General features: G+C 40.7%; 4 protein-coding genes across 4 annotated transcripts; 2 read left to right on the top strand and 2 right to left on the bottom strand.

Annotated features, from left to right (window-relative positions):
- Positions 1 to 17: 17 nt before the first annotated feature.
- LOC141834586 (NAC domain-containing protein 48-like) lies at positions 18 to 1308 on the bottom strand. The gene is made up of 2 exons (XM_074721902.1): positions 796 to 1308; positions 18 to 714 (listed from the first exon to the last, which is right to left on the bottom strand). The coding sequence occupies exons 1-2, from the start codon at positions 1231 to 1233 to the stop codon at positions 367 to 369; spliced, it is 786 nt and encodes a 261-aa protein (XP_074578003.1). The 5' UTR covers positions 1234 to 1308; the 3' UTR covers positions 18 to 366.
- A 3044-nt stretch (positions 1309 to 4352) lies between these two features.
- On the top strand, positions 4353 to 9795 carry LOC141834584 (aldehyde dehydrogenase family 3 member H1-like). The gene is made up of 11 exons (XM_074721901.1): positions 4353 to 4386; positions 4626 to 4865; positions 5925 to 5993; positions 6084 to 6180; positions 7770 to 7976; positions 8142 to 8257; positions 8373 to 8477; positions 8558 to 8730; positions 8812 to 8902; positions 9067 to 9216; positions 9376 to 9795. The coding sequence occupies exons 2-11, from the start codon at positions 4656 to 4658 to the stop codon at positions 9613 to 9615; spliced, it is 1458 nt and encodes a 485-aa protein (XP_074578002.1). The 5' UTR covers positions 4353 to 4386; positions 4626 to 4655; the 3' UTR covers positions 9616 to 9795.
- Positions 9796 to 11831: 2036 nt separating this feature from the next.
- LOC141834371 (uncharacterized) lies at positions 11832 to 12368 on the bottom strand. The gene has a single exon (XM_074721730.1). The coding sequence runs from the start codon at positions 12366 to 12368 to the stop codon at positions 11832 to 11834; it is 537 nt and encodes a 178-aa protein (XP_074577831.1).
- A 2804-nt stretch (positions 12369 to 15172) lies between these two features.
- Positions 15173 to 16488, top strand: LOC141835423 (U-box domain-containing protein 26-like). The gene has a single exon (XM_074722877.1). It carries the CDS (start codon positions 15237 to 15239, stop codon positions 16434 to 16436), a length of 1200 nt encoding a protein of 399 aa, XP_074578978.1. The 5' UTR covers positions 15173 to 15236; the 3' UTR covers positions 16437 to 16488.
- The last annotated feature ends 592 nt before the right edge of the window (positions 16489 to 17080 follow it).

The following is a 17080-nucleotide window of genomic DNA, read 5'->3' as shown; positions in this document are numbered from 1 at the left end:
CTTGATTCCCTCCCTCATCTACAAAGTCATGTCGTTTTTTATGCCAGAAAATAGACAGCAATTTATTCTGTAGATAAAAAAAAAACAATTTATTGGCAAACTTCTATCATTACATTTAATTGTCAAACCAAAAAGCAATGACCAGGATCGGTCTAACAAATGAACAGTGCGTCAACCAAGCTGTTTTGCAGGCCCTAATTTCCCATCTCAACCACCCCGAACCCGTTTCAACGTACGGTTTATGTCCAATCTCAACGTCAATGGTTTCATCGAGTCTGCTGGACCTGCATCTGCCATCCAACTCCGATGGTCTCCGCCGCTGCAGGGGTACGCCGGCCGACAGCACGCGTGGCATATCCAGATGAATCAGAAGGGATTCCGCATGTACGAGAAAATGTCATCTTCTTGGAGCAGCAGGGGATTCCCGTACTCATAATTAGCTCCAAAGCCGAATGCTCTCTCCCAGTCCGTCTCGCCCCACCGTGGCAGGCTCTGCACCTCCCGCTCGCACTTCCACTCCACCGCATGCTCCGATACGCTCGAGCACTCCCCCACCAGCCGCGGCAGCGACTCCGTCGCATCGTCCAGATACAGAAAGTCGGTCGCGGCCGCCTCCGGAGCCTCTCGCTTCGGTTCCACCGCCGCCGAGCTCCTCCGTCCCGGGATTGCCTCCCCTTTCTTGTGGTAGATACGGCAAAGCACCCAATCGTCCAACTGAACAATTAAACGCACTCAAATGAGATCATTTTGTATCTCAATTTGATGAAGATCTTAAATTTAGGTAAATATACGAACCCGAAGGGAGTGCTTCTTCTTGGCGGCGGAGCGGTCAACGTGAGCGAGTCGGTACTCGTGCATGATCCAATCCGTCTTCACTCCCTTAGGCGCCTTCCCGGAGTAGAACACTAGCGCCTTCTTGATCGCCACCGGCCGCGGCCCCACCGGTTTGTCTGCCCCCGTCGCCTTCCAGTAGCCCGACCCGGCAGCTCGGTTCGGCCGCGACCCGTTCGGATACTTCCGGTCCCGCGGCGAGAAGAAGTACCACTCCTTCTCCCCGTACAACGCCATTCCCGGAAGCTGCCACGGGTCAAACTTGTAGAGGTCCAGCTCCGCGATGATGGGAACAGCGATGGGCAGCCCGGCGCATCGCCGGCAGAGGTACTGCGTCACCAGTTCCTCGTCGGTGGGATGGAACCGGAATCCAGGTGGTAGCGATAGATCTGCACCGTTCATTCTTCCGCTGTCACTCTCTCACTTTCTTCTTCTTGTTCCTCTCCCTCTCCTTCGTCGTCGTCGAGCTTCCTCCTCGACCTCCTCTGTTTTTTAAAGCAGAAGAAGAGCTGAAAGCAATCCGAGTCGCTAGCCGTCCCACTCGCCACGTGGACGCCAGTTAGGGGCTCTTCCAAGGCCGCACGCGTGCGCATGGCGACGAGGATCCGCTCGTTGACCGTCGGCAATATCGTGGCGGATATCCGGCATCAGATCCGCGAAACGTGGACGGCCAAAAGCGCAAAGGGCGCATGGCTGCTGTCACGGCTTACGTAGACATTTTTGGATGGGCGTAGATTCTTGGTCCGCGCGGGCGCCGCTCGTGCGACGCGAGATTTGAGCGGAACGCGGCGGCCCGCCACAACGTTGGATTCCCGTGCTGGCAGTCAACAATCCCGAAACGTGGCGAGGCCGCTGGACACGTGACATGCGTGCGCGAGTAGGTTTCGTTTCGGATAAGGCCGGAGAACGCGAGGAAACGTGATGAATTATTGGTCAAAATTAGGCACGTTGGGTCAAAAGTACAGACTTCACGAGTACGTAAATCTAATACGTGCACTGTTCGACACGTCACTCGTTGGAACATTTAGGGAATATACCTTTTCAAGTTTCGTTACGTTCCGGAGAAGAGTCCACTTTGCTCGATTGGGTTGTTATCGGTCAAAGGTATCGAAAGGGTTCTTTTACTATCTATACGTGAGTTTGAGTCATGCATGATGCATGCAACGCGTGGGGGATGTCATGGATGATGCACGCATGACGAATTCATGCAAGTACAATTCTTCGTCTCCTTCTTCAAGTAACGTTTTTATGATTTATTATTAGGCTCAGTGGTTAAGTCGGCAATGGCGTGTGTCCTATTTTAAAACTCATTTAACGAAACTGTCAAACCTTGAAAATATAAAGAGAGAATTTAAAAAGATTTAAATTCGCACGTGCATGTTGCAATGACAAACCATCAAATGTCAACTCTTAGAATTTTGCTCGTTGTCTGGCGTCCATGGATTGCTAATCCATAGTTTAGACGCAATGAAACTGCAACATGTAGTAGAGATCTCAGAGAAATGGTTTCTAGATGATTTTCCAGCTAAAAAAATTGACTTATCAAGAATATTTTAATAATTTAAGGGTTTAAGAGTTGGATAATTGTTAAAGTTGCCAATTGAAGTGGCCCCATATGAATTAGGTTGGCTCGACATGATTTAGGCCGGCTGTGTTTGGTCCGATTGATTTCGGTTTGAATTCGTGCCCGATTTTGGCATAATTTGGGCTTGAATTTGGCATGATGTTTTTATAAATCACTAGTATTAATTAGAATATATATATTTTTTATTTTAAAGATGACATCTAATAAGAATATTAATTTTAATTCTTATATGAAAGTGAAAAACACTAAAATAAAAAAAGGTCTTGTAAAAATCACATGAATGCCTTTCTTTTATCTCAATTTGTGATCGTGTTAATCTCTCTTCATCCGTGTTTTGATCTGAAATTGAGGGATGGATCAACTTCCACGAAACTTCCTTTTGTTGATTTTGTCCACATGAGCTGCTATTGGATCCAGAATCCATCTCCTTCAATCGGGCCAACTAACAAGGAAAAAATTCACACTGAAAAATAAGCGAGAGGAGAATTTGAAGGCTATAGCAACAAAGCGAGATATTCAGATATTTTTAAGGGGATTGATAGGAGATAAGTAAAAATCTTCTGCGTGGCATAATTTTGATTTGATCAACATAGACTTCATGTGATATCTTTTTGACTCGATCAACCTAGGTTCTGTGTGGTACACCTTTTGGCTCGATCAATGAGAACCTGAGTTAATCAGGATCCTAAAGTTATGAGTTTATGAGTAAGGTGGGAGTTGACTCAAAGAGAGCTCGGCGATATTCGACAAGAGCTTGACAATATTAATGGAAAGCTCAGTAATACTTATCCAAAACTTGATAGCATTCGTAAGGAGCTCAGATGAACTTTGAGCTTTCTGGTCAAACTAAGCAAGAGCTCGCCAACATTTAACAAGAGCTCGACGACATTCAACAAGAGCTTGATGATACTCATTAAAGAGCTCATTGGTAAATGAGGATCAACCGAGTTCAACAAAGGGAGGTATGTCAGTTTTCATGAAAAGCGGGCGTCAGTTACAGAGAAGAAGAAGTTGACATACTATTTCATTCTTTTCTTTGAGTCTGACTTGAATGTTAGAATGATTGCGTCAAGATACGCTTGGGCCCTTTTCTAACCTCCGATTAATCTATTTCAGTAAGGAAGCAAGGTGTTCAACGACACATCGTTAATAGAAATAAACTTCTTTTGCAAAAGGTGGAATTCGTCATCGCAACGGTCTCACACGGTTGGTCCTACGACCATTTGTGAGGAGGTAAATCGAGAAATTACAATTGACCAGTAGGGTATTGCCCGGCTTCGCCAAGATTTAGAAATAAACTTCAATATGCTATTAGAAACACATATAATTGATTAACACTTTGTAGTGAGTTCACGACATATCATTGAATAAGTGAAGAACATATGAAAATATTCTCAGGACCAAAACCATAACTCTCTTATCGAATGAGATTAAATGTGCATCGAAAGCGTGCATGTAACAACAAACCAATATTGAATCGAGATATCTTATAGACATAAAAGATTCCATAACGAGTGGACAATACCAAAGTTTATCTCAAGCGTTTAATGTTTAGGGTCGTCGTTTGGTACAAGGATTTTCCAATGTAGTTCCATATCGCCTTCCGTCATCATTGATAAGTAGACAAACAATTAAATAGAGAGGGCATGATTCCTGCTGTGCTAGGGTTGAATCGACGCTCAAACGATCGCGACTGATCAAGCCCAATCAACACTCCCCGTGCCGTTTTGGTTGAATCGTCAAGAACGTGAACGCTGCATCGTGGTTACCACTTTGCATCTGTCGATTTTGTTAGTTGGCCGCTAGCTTTCCTCCATCTTATCCCTCCACGTCGCAACTTCAATGTCTTAATCAAGCAATCCTTTTCCTTGGCAATTTATCGTTAAAGTTTTGTTTTTTTTTTCTTTTTGTGTCTGCAGTGATGCTACAAGGCTCAGTAAACCTGGAGAAAAGGCAGAGAGCAAGTTTTGGTGAGGGCTAGGGTTGGAGCGGCGATAGATTTGTCTTCATCGGATAGATTTTATCTTCACCTCTGCTTCGCTATCGTTTCTCTTCCTAAAAATATCATTCCTTTTTTTTTTTTTGAAAAAAATTGTCTTTTACGCGATGCCAGCATCATTTCTGCCCACTTGTTTTGCATTTAAATAATTCCAATTTGGTCTTTCTCTTGCTACCGTCGCCTCGGGCTGCTTGAATTTGGAGTTTTTAGGGGTCGGCAGATATCGACGTAGGCGAGAAGATGGCGGGAGGAGCCTTCGACGGCGCCAGGGCGGCCGAACTGACCGCAGAGCTCAAGCGGAGCTTTGACACCGGGAGGACGCGGAGCTACGAGTGGAGGGCCGCGCAGCTGAAGGGCATAGCGAGGATGATCGAGGAAAAGGAGGCGGATATCATGGCGGCCCTCCACAACGACCTCGCCAAGCCCCAGTTGGAGTCCTTCCTGCATGAGGTCCCCCAAATCTTTATCTGTCTCCATTACTATGACCCCTTTTTAATCTTTGTTGGACAGATTGCTGTAAAGTTGCGACATTCGATGTCAATCGTGCTTTTCTTGCGGGACTTAATTGTGATGTCGTGTGATTCTTTTTCCTCTGCTAGGAATTACTACAGCGACCAAACCAAAACTTTTTCTGCGAATAGCATTAAATGCTTGGATTTGTGAAATTGGCCCAGCGGCTTGCTGTACAGACAGATAGGGTCTCTTTGATAAGATTAGGAAAAGGGCTTCTTTGATTTCTGTGAAGAAGTGCGGCTGAGAATTTATTTTACTAGTCTTTTGATGTTCTTGATTTTGGAGATTTAAAGTTTTGGTTAGTATCACTAATGTCATCTATAATGACTGTTCAAGAAGTAATCTAGGTCAAAATCTTGCAGATGCACGGGTTAATTCTGATTAAGTGCCAATTTCATATGTAGTTCTTGTAATGGTATCTAATAGTAATAGGAGATGATAGTATTCAGTTTCTTGTAGATGGAAGAGTTTGGTCCTGACTAACTCTGCAGGATATGAACTCTAGACCCTTCTTGCATGTGTGATCCTTGTAGTGCTAACTATATAGTAACAGGGGATGATAATATACTAAATTTATCATTGGCCAGGATATCAACTCTGCAACCTTCTTGTATTGAGCGGAAGATGATTAGAGTTCTTAGTGAAAAGGGCAATTTTGCACATCACATGGCAATGATAATTCTGTTTATCTCTCTCCACGCCAGACATGTTCCTGTATGAAAATTTTGGAAAGGCTAGTTTTTGTACTCAATATGCTGGAAAGAATGCTCTTTGTGGTTTTTCCATTGGTGACAATATATTGTTAACTTGTAGTCTGAGAATAATTAAGATCTTGCATCATTTACCTTAAGCTGTTGTAGTGTCAGTCCACCAAAGGTATATTTATATCCTCCAATGTATTGGGGTAATTTGATTATCTTCATTCGATGTTTCCTTTCTACTTGTCAGCAATCTCATACAAAAAGTTGTTATGCATGACTATTATTGATGTTGCAGATTTCACTGGCAAAAGCATCATGTACATTTGCCCTAAAAGAAATGAAACGCTGGATGAAACCTGAAAAGGTATCCTTAATGCCCAAAATACTAAATTATAATTGTATGTTATTTCCTAAAATTAGCCTTCTAATATCCAGGTATCTAATTTTTGTTCAGGTATCAGCATCCATTACCACTTTTCCGTCATCAGCAGAAATTCTTCCGGAGCCCTTAGGCATCGCACTGATAATTTCAGCTTGGAACTATCCATTCTGTAAGTGGAGTTTTACTGTTAAATAGATATTTGTGAGAAACAAATTGGCTTGGTAGTTGCAGGATAACTAGTTTCTTTATTCTTATGGGTAAATTATAATTATAGTTTATTCCTAAGGACTGTGAGAATATCTTTTTTTTTTTAGAACTATGTTAAAGTTTTCTTAATATGTTCTACTAGTTGCTGCTCTTATGGTGATTGAGATCCATCACAATCCAACAGAATAATGACTACTTGTTCTTTTTTTATTCATTCACGTTTCATTTTTTTCCTATTTAGCTGATCTTGCTTTGGAAATAATCCACTAGCAAAAGACACTATGAAATTCCTTCTTTTCTACTTGTTTGGTAGAAAAATCATTGTTAATTTTCATATCGAGAATATGAAAAAAAGATGGCCCTGTTCCCTACGGTAAATATATACAGATGCTTCTGGTGATTCGGCACTCTTTGTAAGGTCTCACCTTTTTGTACCTTAAATAATGAACCTCACTGTACACGACAATGGATAACTTTTAATATATTGCCAAATACTACTCTGCCATGTGAAAGAAAATCATAACTTAATGTGTTTAGCGCATTGAATAAATAGCAAATGCATGGGGAATTGTCAGAATTGGCACCAATTGGTTCCCTCATTGTTCAAGAAATTTGTTCTAATAGCTCGTTGTTCAAGAAATTTGTAGTCCTGCGATACAGTATGACTATAGCACGGAAATTATCTCTATAATTATCTAATAATGAAAAGTTTCAACAGTAATAATTGTTTATATTCTCTGCTAGAATATATCCAAGTCGCTTTCTACACTACAGACACACAGTAAGAAACAAGAGCACAATAACTTATGTAGATTGCATCAAATGTTTGAATTTTGTCTTCCTTGGTTTCATTGTACATAAGGACCTTTTCTGAGCACAACAAGCGAAGTTTATCTGTTGTACTTGCAGTCATTTCTTGCACGGATGTACAAGAGCAATTCAATCAATGATTTTATTGTTTTTCTTTTGATATATACTATATCTTGAAGGTAATACTTGATACTTTATATACATATCCAGCTTACATATCATGAAAAGTCTAGACTTTTACTTTCTCAAGGCAAGTAACTCATAAGATATTGTCATCATTTAACAACTTCGGGCTGTGGGTCTTTAATAATCCCTTGGACTGAGTTCTAAGAATGCTATTATGCTCTTGTAAGGACGTTAGGACTAACGTATCCACAATAACAGTACTTTTTGATTAGGGTTAGAAGTGTCTCTTATGATTGCTTTTGTTAGAAGTAGTTCTTCACCATGATATCATTGCTTCTGTGTAGTTAACTTGACACATGTTGGTTCTAGATTGATGGAAAAATGGAATTATGGCCTTGATCTTGTTATCAGTAGCAGTAATTCCTTGATCTTATTATCAGTAGCAGTTTAGTATACTATTTAGCTCTTAACCTCGTACTGCTTGTCAGAATTCCATTGTTAGTTCTCCAGTTTTCTCTTTTACATTGAAGTTATGTCAAGATCAGTATGCTTTGTCTAGTAAAGATCTGATCACATCGTAAGAGCAATAACAGATTGTTTTTTCTCTTCTTGCAGTGCTGTCTATTGACCCAGTAATTGGAGCTATAGCAGCAGGCAATGCTGTTGCTCTGAAACCATCAGAAGTTTCCCCAGCCACATCTTCTTTTTTGGCAAAGGTTTTACCAACGTATGTAGATAATTCTTGCATAAAAGTTGTTGAGGGTTCTGTCAGCGAAACAACAGCACTTCTGGAGCAAAAATGGGACAAAATATTCTATACAGGTTTTGACTTGTTATGACATGCTAGTTATGAGTTATCTTCCAAACAATTAATGTGCACTCATTACAACCACCTAATCGAACTTTATTTCTTAAAAATTCTGAAGTAGATTTCTTTTTTGACATCAAAGAGTTCACTCATGTAGTCTAACTGAATATGCCTCGCAGGTAGCAAAAATGTGGGACGCATTGTGATGTTGGCTGCTGCAAAGCATCTAACACCAGTAACCTTGGAGCTTGGAGGGAAATGTCCAGTTATTGTGGATTCAAATGTCAACATTAAAGTACTTATGTTTTATTTTCTTCATAAAACATTTGTAGCAGTGAATTTTCTCCAAACCAATCTAGATTTTCTTCCTTATCTATTCAAACTTCGAGAATCATTCTTTAATCATTCAGGTCACTGCAAAGAGAATCGCAGTAGGCAAGTGGGGATCCAACAATGGACAAGCTTGTATTGCTCCAGATTATATTCTGACAACAAAAGCATTTGCAAAAACGCTGGTAAATTCTTCAAGGAAGAAGTGTATCAGTAGCTTGTATCTTGTCTCTCCTGATCTTTTAAATTCTATGTTTGATAACAGGTAGATGCTCTAAAGATAACTTTGGATAAATTCTACGGGAAGGATCCATTGGAATCAGCAGATTTGTCTCGCGTTATTAATGATAAGCATTTCTCACGATTGACAAATATTTTAAATGACCAAAAAGTTTCTGGCACAATAATCTATGGAGGCCAATGGGATGAAAAACGCCTGTATGAATCCAAAATTGTACTATTTTAATACCAGAACAAAATAGAATTTTTACATCTTAACTCCCTCATATTTCCTCGCAGGAAGATTGCTCCTACTCTCTTGTTAGATGTTCCACATGATTCACTGATAATGGATGAAGAAATATTTGGTCCTTTGCTTCCAATTATCACTGTAAGAGGCCCTGTATACTTCAATGTTTCTTTCTCACTTTTGTTGGAAATCCAGTTGATATAATACAACAATGATAACAAGTCATAAATCCTAACTGTTCAAGGTTGCTGTTTCGTAGATATATGCTATGGTTTCTGATAACCATCATGTACTTCTTTACACAGTTTGACAAGATAGAACAGTGCTTTGATTTTATCCAATCAAAGGAAAAGCCTCTTGCAGCCTATCTCTTCACGAAAGACAAGAAGTTAGAAGAGAAATTCGTCAAAACTGTATCTGCAGGTGGCATTCTCATCAATGACACCGGCCTACATGTAAGTTCTCATATATTGCCATTGAATTCATTTTCTATTCACCTCTGTTTCTTCAATTTAGTGCTATGGTTAGCATCAGATTGACTAATTAGCAAACCGAATTAATAGAAAATGTGTTGTTAGTTCTCACTGAAATCGAAATGTGTTCCATTCACGCAGTTTGCAAATCCGCATTTGCCATTCGGTGGTGTAGGCGAGAGTGGCATAGGCGCTTACCATGGAAAATTTTCATTTGACACATTTAGTCACAAAAAAGCTGTGTTGTCTCGTAACTTTGCTGGGGAAGCCACTGCTAGATACCCTCCATACACACCACAGAAGCAGAAGATTCTGAGGGGGCTGATCAATGGTAGCTTCATTGCTCTTCTTCTCGCTTTAATTGGATGGCCAAGAGATTAGGATTTTGGTTGCACAATGTTTCATACTTTGTTTGTGATTGGATATTATTTGCTAAGGAATTGGGATAATATGTAAAGCCACCGGTGTGATGCTCTAATAAGAAGACGAGACATTTGAATGTAGATCCATGTGGATCGATGCATGAGATTTCTATAAATAAGGGATGAATTGATGACTGAACTCAAATGGTTGAACTCTTGTAGTTGTTTGTTGTCATGGTACACATTTCCACTTTGTATTTGTTTTTAATGTTTGCAAATGTCTTACAAACGTGGATAAATTTCGTCTAGTCATACCTGTCTCATTAAACGAATTTGATACTTGTCAAAACATTCTGCCGACCAATAAAAATTTTAGGATCTATTTGAGAACTATTTTTTTAAAATAAATATATATATATATAGAGAGAGAGAGAGAGAGTTTGATACTTTGATATGTTACACATTTGATATAAAATATATATTATGCTGCACACTTTATATTGTACACTTCGTAAGCACTGGTATAAAATATTTTTTTAATTTTTTTAATTTGAGATTTAAGATTTAGATCAAAAGAATTAAAAATATTATATATATATATATATATATATATATATATATATTTAGATGTTTATGGGATGTACAACATATTAAGTCCCTAAATAAAACAATTTAAAAAATATATTTTATACTAAGTGCTTAGGGGTGTGCAACATTTAAGATTTAGTATTTAAATTAAAAGAAGTAAAAATTTAAAAATATATATATTTTATACTAGGTGTGTGCAACACATCTTATGCTGCAACGCACCTAGTATATATATATATTTTAATTTTCATTTCTTTTAGTTTAAATACTAAATCTTAAATCATATATATATAAGTAAATGATATATTGCACACCCTGAGCATTTAGTATAAAATATATTTTATTTTTTTTTAATTTAAAATTTAAGATCTAAGATTTATATTTTATGATTTAGTGTTTAAATTAAAGAAAGTAAAAAATTAAGAAAAAATTATGCTAGATGCTCACACGGGGTGTGCAGCGTGTGCAACATAGAAGCCCTATGTAAAATGGTTTTTAGAAAATGTAAATGTCCCATTTTAATTTTTTTATAAAATATTAAAATTATAGTAATTATCATAAAATCTATATGAGAATTACATTTATTTTCATCCTTATATATTCATTATTTGTATTAAAAAATTATAAATTACTCCTCTATTTTTTTATTTTAAACTCATAGTTAAGAATTTTTATTTTTTTCTATAACTTTTTATTTTTATTTCAGTTTATATATTTTTAACATAAAAATACACTTCCATCTCCTTGATAATATACAATAAAAGTGATTATATTCCAGTAACACATTATTTAATGGTAACAACGATTATTTAATGATAGAATAACCATTTCATCTAATTAATATAATCTGTTATGTTAATAATTGATATATTGTATTAATATCATATTATTTTATTAAAAATTTTATGAATATTTTTATATAATACTAAATTAATTAGATTTTTTTATAACAAGCATAGACAAAGTGAGAATCTAATTTTGCAAAACCAAGCTAATATTCATCTCCAGATTTCTAATTTGATTGCAAAGAAAATTCAACGTGATGCCATGGGCAATGATTCCAAGCACGAACAAGGTCAGATATCAGAAGTAAAACTGATATTTTCTCGTTATCCTTCCATAAATAGGAAGCTTCAGAATCAATTATCTTGTTTTAGGGAAAAAAAATTTTTGTTGTATTAACTTTATATCTTGCATTTTTCCCTGCTAGAGTACCATAAATAGGAAGCTTCAGAATCAATTATTCTAAAAGAGTCAACAAAGTTAGGTTCATGATATTGATTGCATAAAACAGAATGAACGATCAAGAGGTGACTAGAATTGTAATATACCAGGTAATATAATCTTCCCTCTTCTGGGCACTGATCAGGGGCAGAGACATCAACTCTTCCATTTCAGTTCATGCCAAAGCATGTCTTTGACACAGAACGTGAGAATACGAAGATGGTGCAATTTTCCAAGAACTCGCATTTGTTTTTCTGTTCGTACAGAGACATAAGGTACTTCAAGTTCTCTGCGATTTTTTATTTTTTAATTTCCAATATTTATTAACCAATCTTCTGCCTTAGATTTCGTTCAGGTGAAAATTTTTACATGATTCTTTTTCTTCTTCTTCTTCTAGTTCTCGGTTTTCTTTTTTGCAAAACTTCACGATGACGGCGATAAAGCCAACGGCTCTTCGCTTTCATGCGAGTTGAGCGACGATCCAGCGTCGTTCGCGGCATTGGAGCTTCCATGATCGGCCTCGTTGCCGCCCGGTGCCTTCCCGGCGTCCGCACCACCGTCGCCCATGACGGTCGCATTGCCGAACCGAACCTTCCTTGCGCCGCCCGGAGAATGAACCGGCGAGTCTTGAGCGGCCGCCGTCCTCGGGGAATTAATCGCTGAAGCTTTAGCCACCGGCTGCCTCTCTCCTCCGCCTGCTCCTCCTTCTCCTCTGTTTCTCATCGTAATGAACCGGTAAAAGCATGTGAGGATCCAAAAGACCCAGGGAATGGCCACCAGAATCATTCCAGCGATGGGAAACCAACTCGTGTCCTCTGTTTCTGGCAAGGTGATGTAGAGGACGAGGAAGCCTCCGCCGGCGAGGAGGATGAGGAAGAAGAGGCAGGAGATGAACCAGACGCAGACGTTGCCGCTCCTCCCCTCGCTCGGCGGCATCGGAGCTTCGGCGGCCGCCGGCATTTGTTTCGCGTGGTTGACTGCAATCTGAATGATGCTGTCTCAGATCGGCATCAGAGCTTAGCCTCCGTCATCGATCGTTCTTCTTTCTACATGATCTGTCCGAGGGAAGACGGGATTAAGCGTCCCGCCCGGGCGGGTCGTTAGATGGTTGAAGCATTCAACAGAGTCTCGCGCAAGAGATGGGAAGACAACGAAGCATTCTATATCAGGCTGTTTGCCATTGCTGCTGCATGAGAACAAAACAACAGATTAAAATAGTTTATCAAAAGAGTAATTATCCTATTCTGCCTCTCGTAATCAAAATTTCCCAAAAAAAAACAAAAGGAACATCCCTCTGTTCGGTTGCCGAGTCCATTTAGATGAACAAAAAGTATCCTGCAAGGGCCTCCGCGTCTTTATCGACCCACCTGTGTCCGAGGAAGGGCATCGAATAGTCACCACACCATTCGCAAGGAAGCTTGCTGAGGAGTTGAAGGTACCAGACTTCGCTGAAGAGCCTCTCTGTTCCAGCATTCCGGGTGGGCTATACTATCACCATTAATGCACTCGATGAGCTCTACAATAAAGGCCATTCAAGCTGTTCTGCATTACTTTCAGTTCCTGCAGCAGAGATGTGAAGAGCTTCACGTACAACAGCAGTATCAATATTGCTGTTGCTGTATCCATTGATGGAGGAATGATTACGCCAGTCCTTCAAAATGTGGACAAAAGTTTTTTGTTTTTTTTTGTTTTTTGTCTTTCAGTTTCATGATTTCCATCCCTGATCAGAAACTATTTACAATTCGCTAGATTGATTTTGTACCTAGGTTGCAATTTTGATCTTGACCATCTCAGTCACTTAGACCTTTATCTCGATTATCCCGATCTCAACTATCTCGGTCACTTGGCTTTTGTCTCGGCCATCTCGATCTTGACCATCTCAATCACTCGACTTTTGTCTCGGTGATCCCGATCTCGACTATCTCAGTCACTCGGTCTTTGTCTCGCCCATCCCGACTTTGACCATCTCAGTGCCCTTGTCTCAACTCTTCCAACTTTGACCATTTCAGTCACTCGGCCCTCGTCTCGGCCAGTCCGACCTCGATTCGGTCTCTCTCCCTCTCGATCATTCCTATACTAGAAGATACCAAAAGTTTTCAAGTGTGTGAGTCCTGCCAAAGAATCAATGTGGTTATAAAGTTGTGATCCCCTGAATCCTCTTGTGTCTGCGCATACAACCAAAATGTAAGAATAATTAGCATTGCTAAGTCATAGGGTAGTTATCAGGTTATCAGATTTGGTTCCTTGAATACTACATATCAGGGGCACTTGACAGTGATCGTCAGAGCTTGCTCCCTCGGTCACGACAGGGGTCTGCCCCCATACGAATGTAGAAATTTCCTCTTGTGAGTATATAATCTCTCCTGTAAATATAAAGATCCCTCTATTTCCAATAACTTCATATATTTCTTCTTCTTTCTTTTACTGACTTGAACGTTGGAATGATCTATCGGAAATCCCAACATCCTGTTAATCCGGTCATTAGTCTTTTTTCATGTCATTTCATCGGTGGGAGCGATAATGCATGAGGTGGCATATTATTAATTGATGATTTAACCATCCACGACATCCGACCGAAATAATATATATATATATATACAAACGTCAAGTCATCACAAATTAAACTCTTCACGTAATGCAAGTTGATCATCCTGAAAAAAACTGATCATCTAGAAGACGGCGTAGGCAGGATCCCACTAAACTGAGTCAATGTCGGCTAACAAATCCTTTTTCAAGTGGCAAACGTTCAAAGGGAGTTACTTCATGCACTAGCCTTCCTTTGGCTAAATTTTCATGAGGCACACCGAAAGTTAGAAATTTCTCAACGGGTGTCATAATTTTGCCTTTTGTTCGTGTCACATATTTCTCCATGAACACTGCTAGAAAAGCTTAGAATGGAGGAAATCAAGAAGCCCGGGAGGACTTTGTTGTCCATTTTGTAACATTTATATGGCTATCGAGAAATCAGTGTAAAAGTTCTCGGTGGGTATGGACCTTTATTATTTGTGGATAAAAGAATTTGTCTTTGATAAGAGAATTTGTCCTCGATCTTGTCTTTTTAGCTGATTGAACCAGTTGGCAATGCTCTTGATTAAAGTAGTGAAAAATTGTAAGTTTGACCTTTGACCAAGAAACAAGGAAGATTGGGGAAGGTGAATCCCACTCATCCTGTCCTTCGGCAGTGATCATGATGCATACTCTATTACTCTCTCCTTTCTTTTAATTGCAATATTCCGCCCACTCTTATGCAAAAGATGGAATTCACCGTCTTAATAGCCTCGTATGATCGATCTTATGACCATATGTAAGGAGGTAAATCGAAAAATTGTAGTTAATCACGACGCAGGAAGGTATTGCCTACTTCGCTAGGATTCGAATCTTTATCCTTTTCTGTAAATCTGCTGCATCGTAACCAACTCAGCTATGCCCCGGGGTTCAATATTCCGCCCACTCAATCTCCACCTTTTGCTTGCTGTCTTTCAACGTCCTCCCCAGTCCCCACCACAAGCACCGTGCACAGCTGCACACTGCACAGCAACAGTAGATCTAGTGCCCATCCTTTCATGGAAGCTTCAATTTCAAAGTCTCTCTATAGTTCCCAGTGACCGACTTATTATCATCTTATCCTCTTCTTCGACCTTTCACTACTACTAATCTCCTCTGTTCATTCTCCTATTCTGAACTGAATTCTGCCATGCATCAGTCACAAACTTGTTAGTTGCTCTGAACTTATGCTCCTCGAGGTCCTCCCTGTAGAACTCCCCTGTGATCAGACCTTAATTTGTAGGTTTGTTAAGCCTTGCATGTGTTCGCAGGGAGGCGAATGAAATGAGCATTCCTCATTTGTTCAGATGCCCAATAAGCCTGGAAATCTTCACGGATCCGGTCACTCTGAGCACCGGCCAGACCTACGACCGGCCGAGCATCGAGAAGTGGCTCGCCGACGGCAACCTGACGTGCCCCGTCACAATGCAGAGGCTCACCGATACCACATTGATCCCCAACCATGCCCTCTGCCATCTTATCGACCAGTGGCTCCTCGCTGACCCCGGAGACAACTGCCACGACTCCTTGCAGTTTCCCGATGCCGCCGATTTCTCACTGGTCGCGCTCCGAAGGAAACTCCTCTCGCCGACCACCTTGCCGTCGGAGAAGCTGGAGATGGCCAGGAGAGTCCACGTTCTATCCGTGGAGTCTGACGTCGGACGGGCATGCTTGGTCCAACTAGGCTTCTTTCCTTTGCTGCTTCAGCTTCTGTTCCGAACCCCGGGAGGAACCCTCCTCGACTCCGAGTTCGCCGGAGCGTTGCTCAGCTGCGTTCTGAGCTTGTCGGTCTCCGCTCCTTTGGATCCGCTCAACATGCTGAAGGAGGAAGAATCGACCTTGTCTTCTCTGGTGCACCTCCTTGACCTAGGCAATGCCGAGATCAAGATCAGCACATGCCATCTCTTCGAAGTTATAGCTTCTTCTTCTGCCACCCACGAGCTCTGCTCAATCGTCGTCGACCGGTCGCCGCGGGTCTTGCAGATTCTAGTTTCTATGCTCGGCGACAAGTCGAGTACTTTCAAAGCGTCGCAGGCGGCCGTTCGCGCCACGGCGGCTCTATGCTCGTATTCGGAGAGCAACCGGCGCCGCGCGATCGGGGAAGGCGCGGTGGACGGCCTCATCGCGCACCTGCTGTCGAACTGCTGCGCTCGGCGCAACGCCGCCCCGGCGTTGGCCGCGCTGGAGCTCCTGCTGGGACTCGAGGCGGGGAGGAAAGCGCTGCTGGAGAATCCAAGCGGCGTGAGGGCGCTCGTAAAGATGGTGTTCAGGGTGTCGACGGGGCACGAAGGGAGCGAGCACGCACTGCGGTCGCTGCTCGCCATTTGCGGCGAGTCGGAGACGGCGAGGGCGGCGGCGACGTCCGTCGGCGCGGTGACGCAATTGCTGCTGCTGCTGCAGAGCCAGTGCGGCGCGGCATCGAAGGCCAAGGCCAGGGCTCTGCTCAAGATGTTGAGAGCTTCTTGGAATGGCGAAACAAGGTGACTGTTGTGATTCTTCATAACATAGTTGTAAATTTCTGCATTCAAAGATTCAGCAGATGATATAATTCTTTTTTGTTTGTTTTTGGAGTGTGTTCTTCCATCTTTCGATCTTCTATCAGAAAAAAAAACTAGCCATTCACAAAAAAATACATATATATATATATTTTATGTTTTATCGAGTTAAGTTTATAAATAAAGATCCATCCCACAAGTTGTAGCAGTTTTAATGAACTTTCGATTCAATGTTTGAGGTTGTGTCATTTCATTTAGAAATTAGTGCACTATTTTAATGTAGAGCTGTTCTGTACAGATTCAGGTGTATCTAAGTTATCCTTTTGGCAGAAACATAGTTTTTTCTCAGCAAAAGAAACTTAATTTAAAATTAAAAGTATTTTGGAATGGGATCGAATCGACGTGTACACACATTTAGGATTCTGATACAGAGTTGGACTGTGAACTCTGGAGAATTTGTTCTGTCAATCTCTTCCTGGAGGAGATTCATTAGAATTTATTTCTTATGAAACATTTTTGTGAAGGATCTCCTCGATGATTTCTCTTCCAAGTTTTTGTTGAAGGTTCTCATCATAATTACTATCCAAGTCAATATAGCAGAAGACTAGATATATCTTAGATTAAACTATATTT

Source organism: Curcuma longa, chromosome 9 (assembly GCF_044706935.1).
Source record: "Curcuma longa cultivar G26 ecotype Majalengka, Jawa Barat chromosome 9, ITB_CL_G26_1.1, whole genome shotgun sequence".
Lineage (NCBI taxonomy): Eukaryota > Viridiplantae > Streptophyta > Magnoliopsida > Zingiberales > Zingiberaceae > Curcuma > Curcuma longa.
Note: the sequence above shows the minus strand (reverse complement) of the source record. Positions and strands in the feature narration are given on the sequence as shown.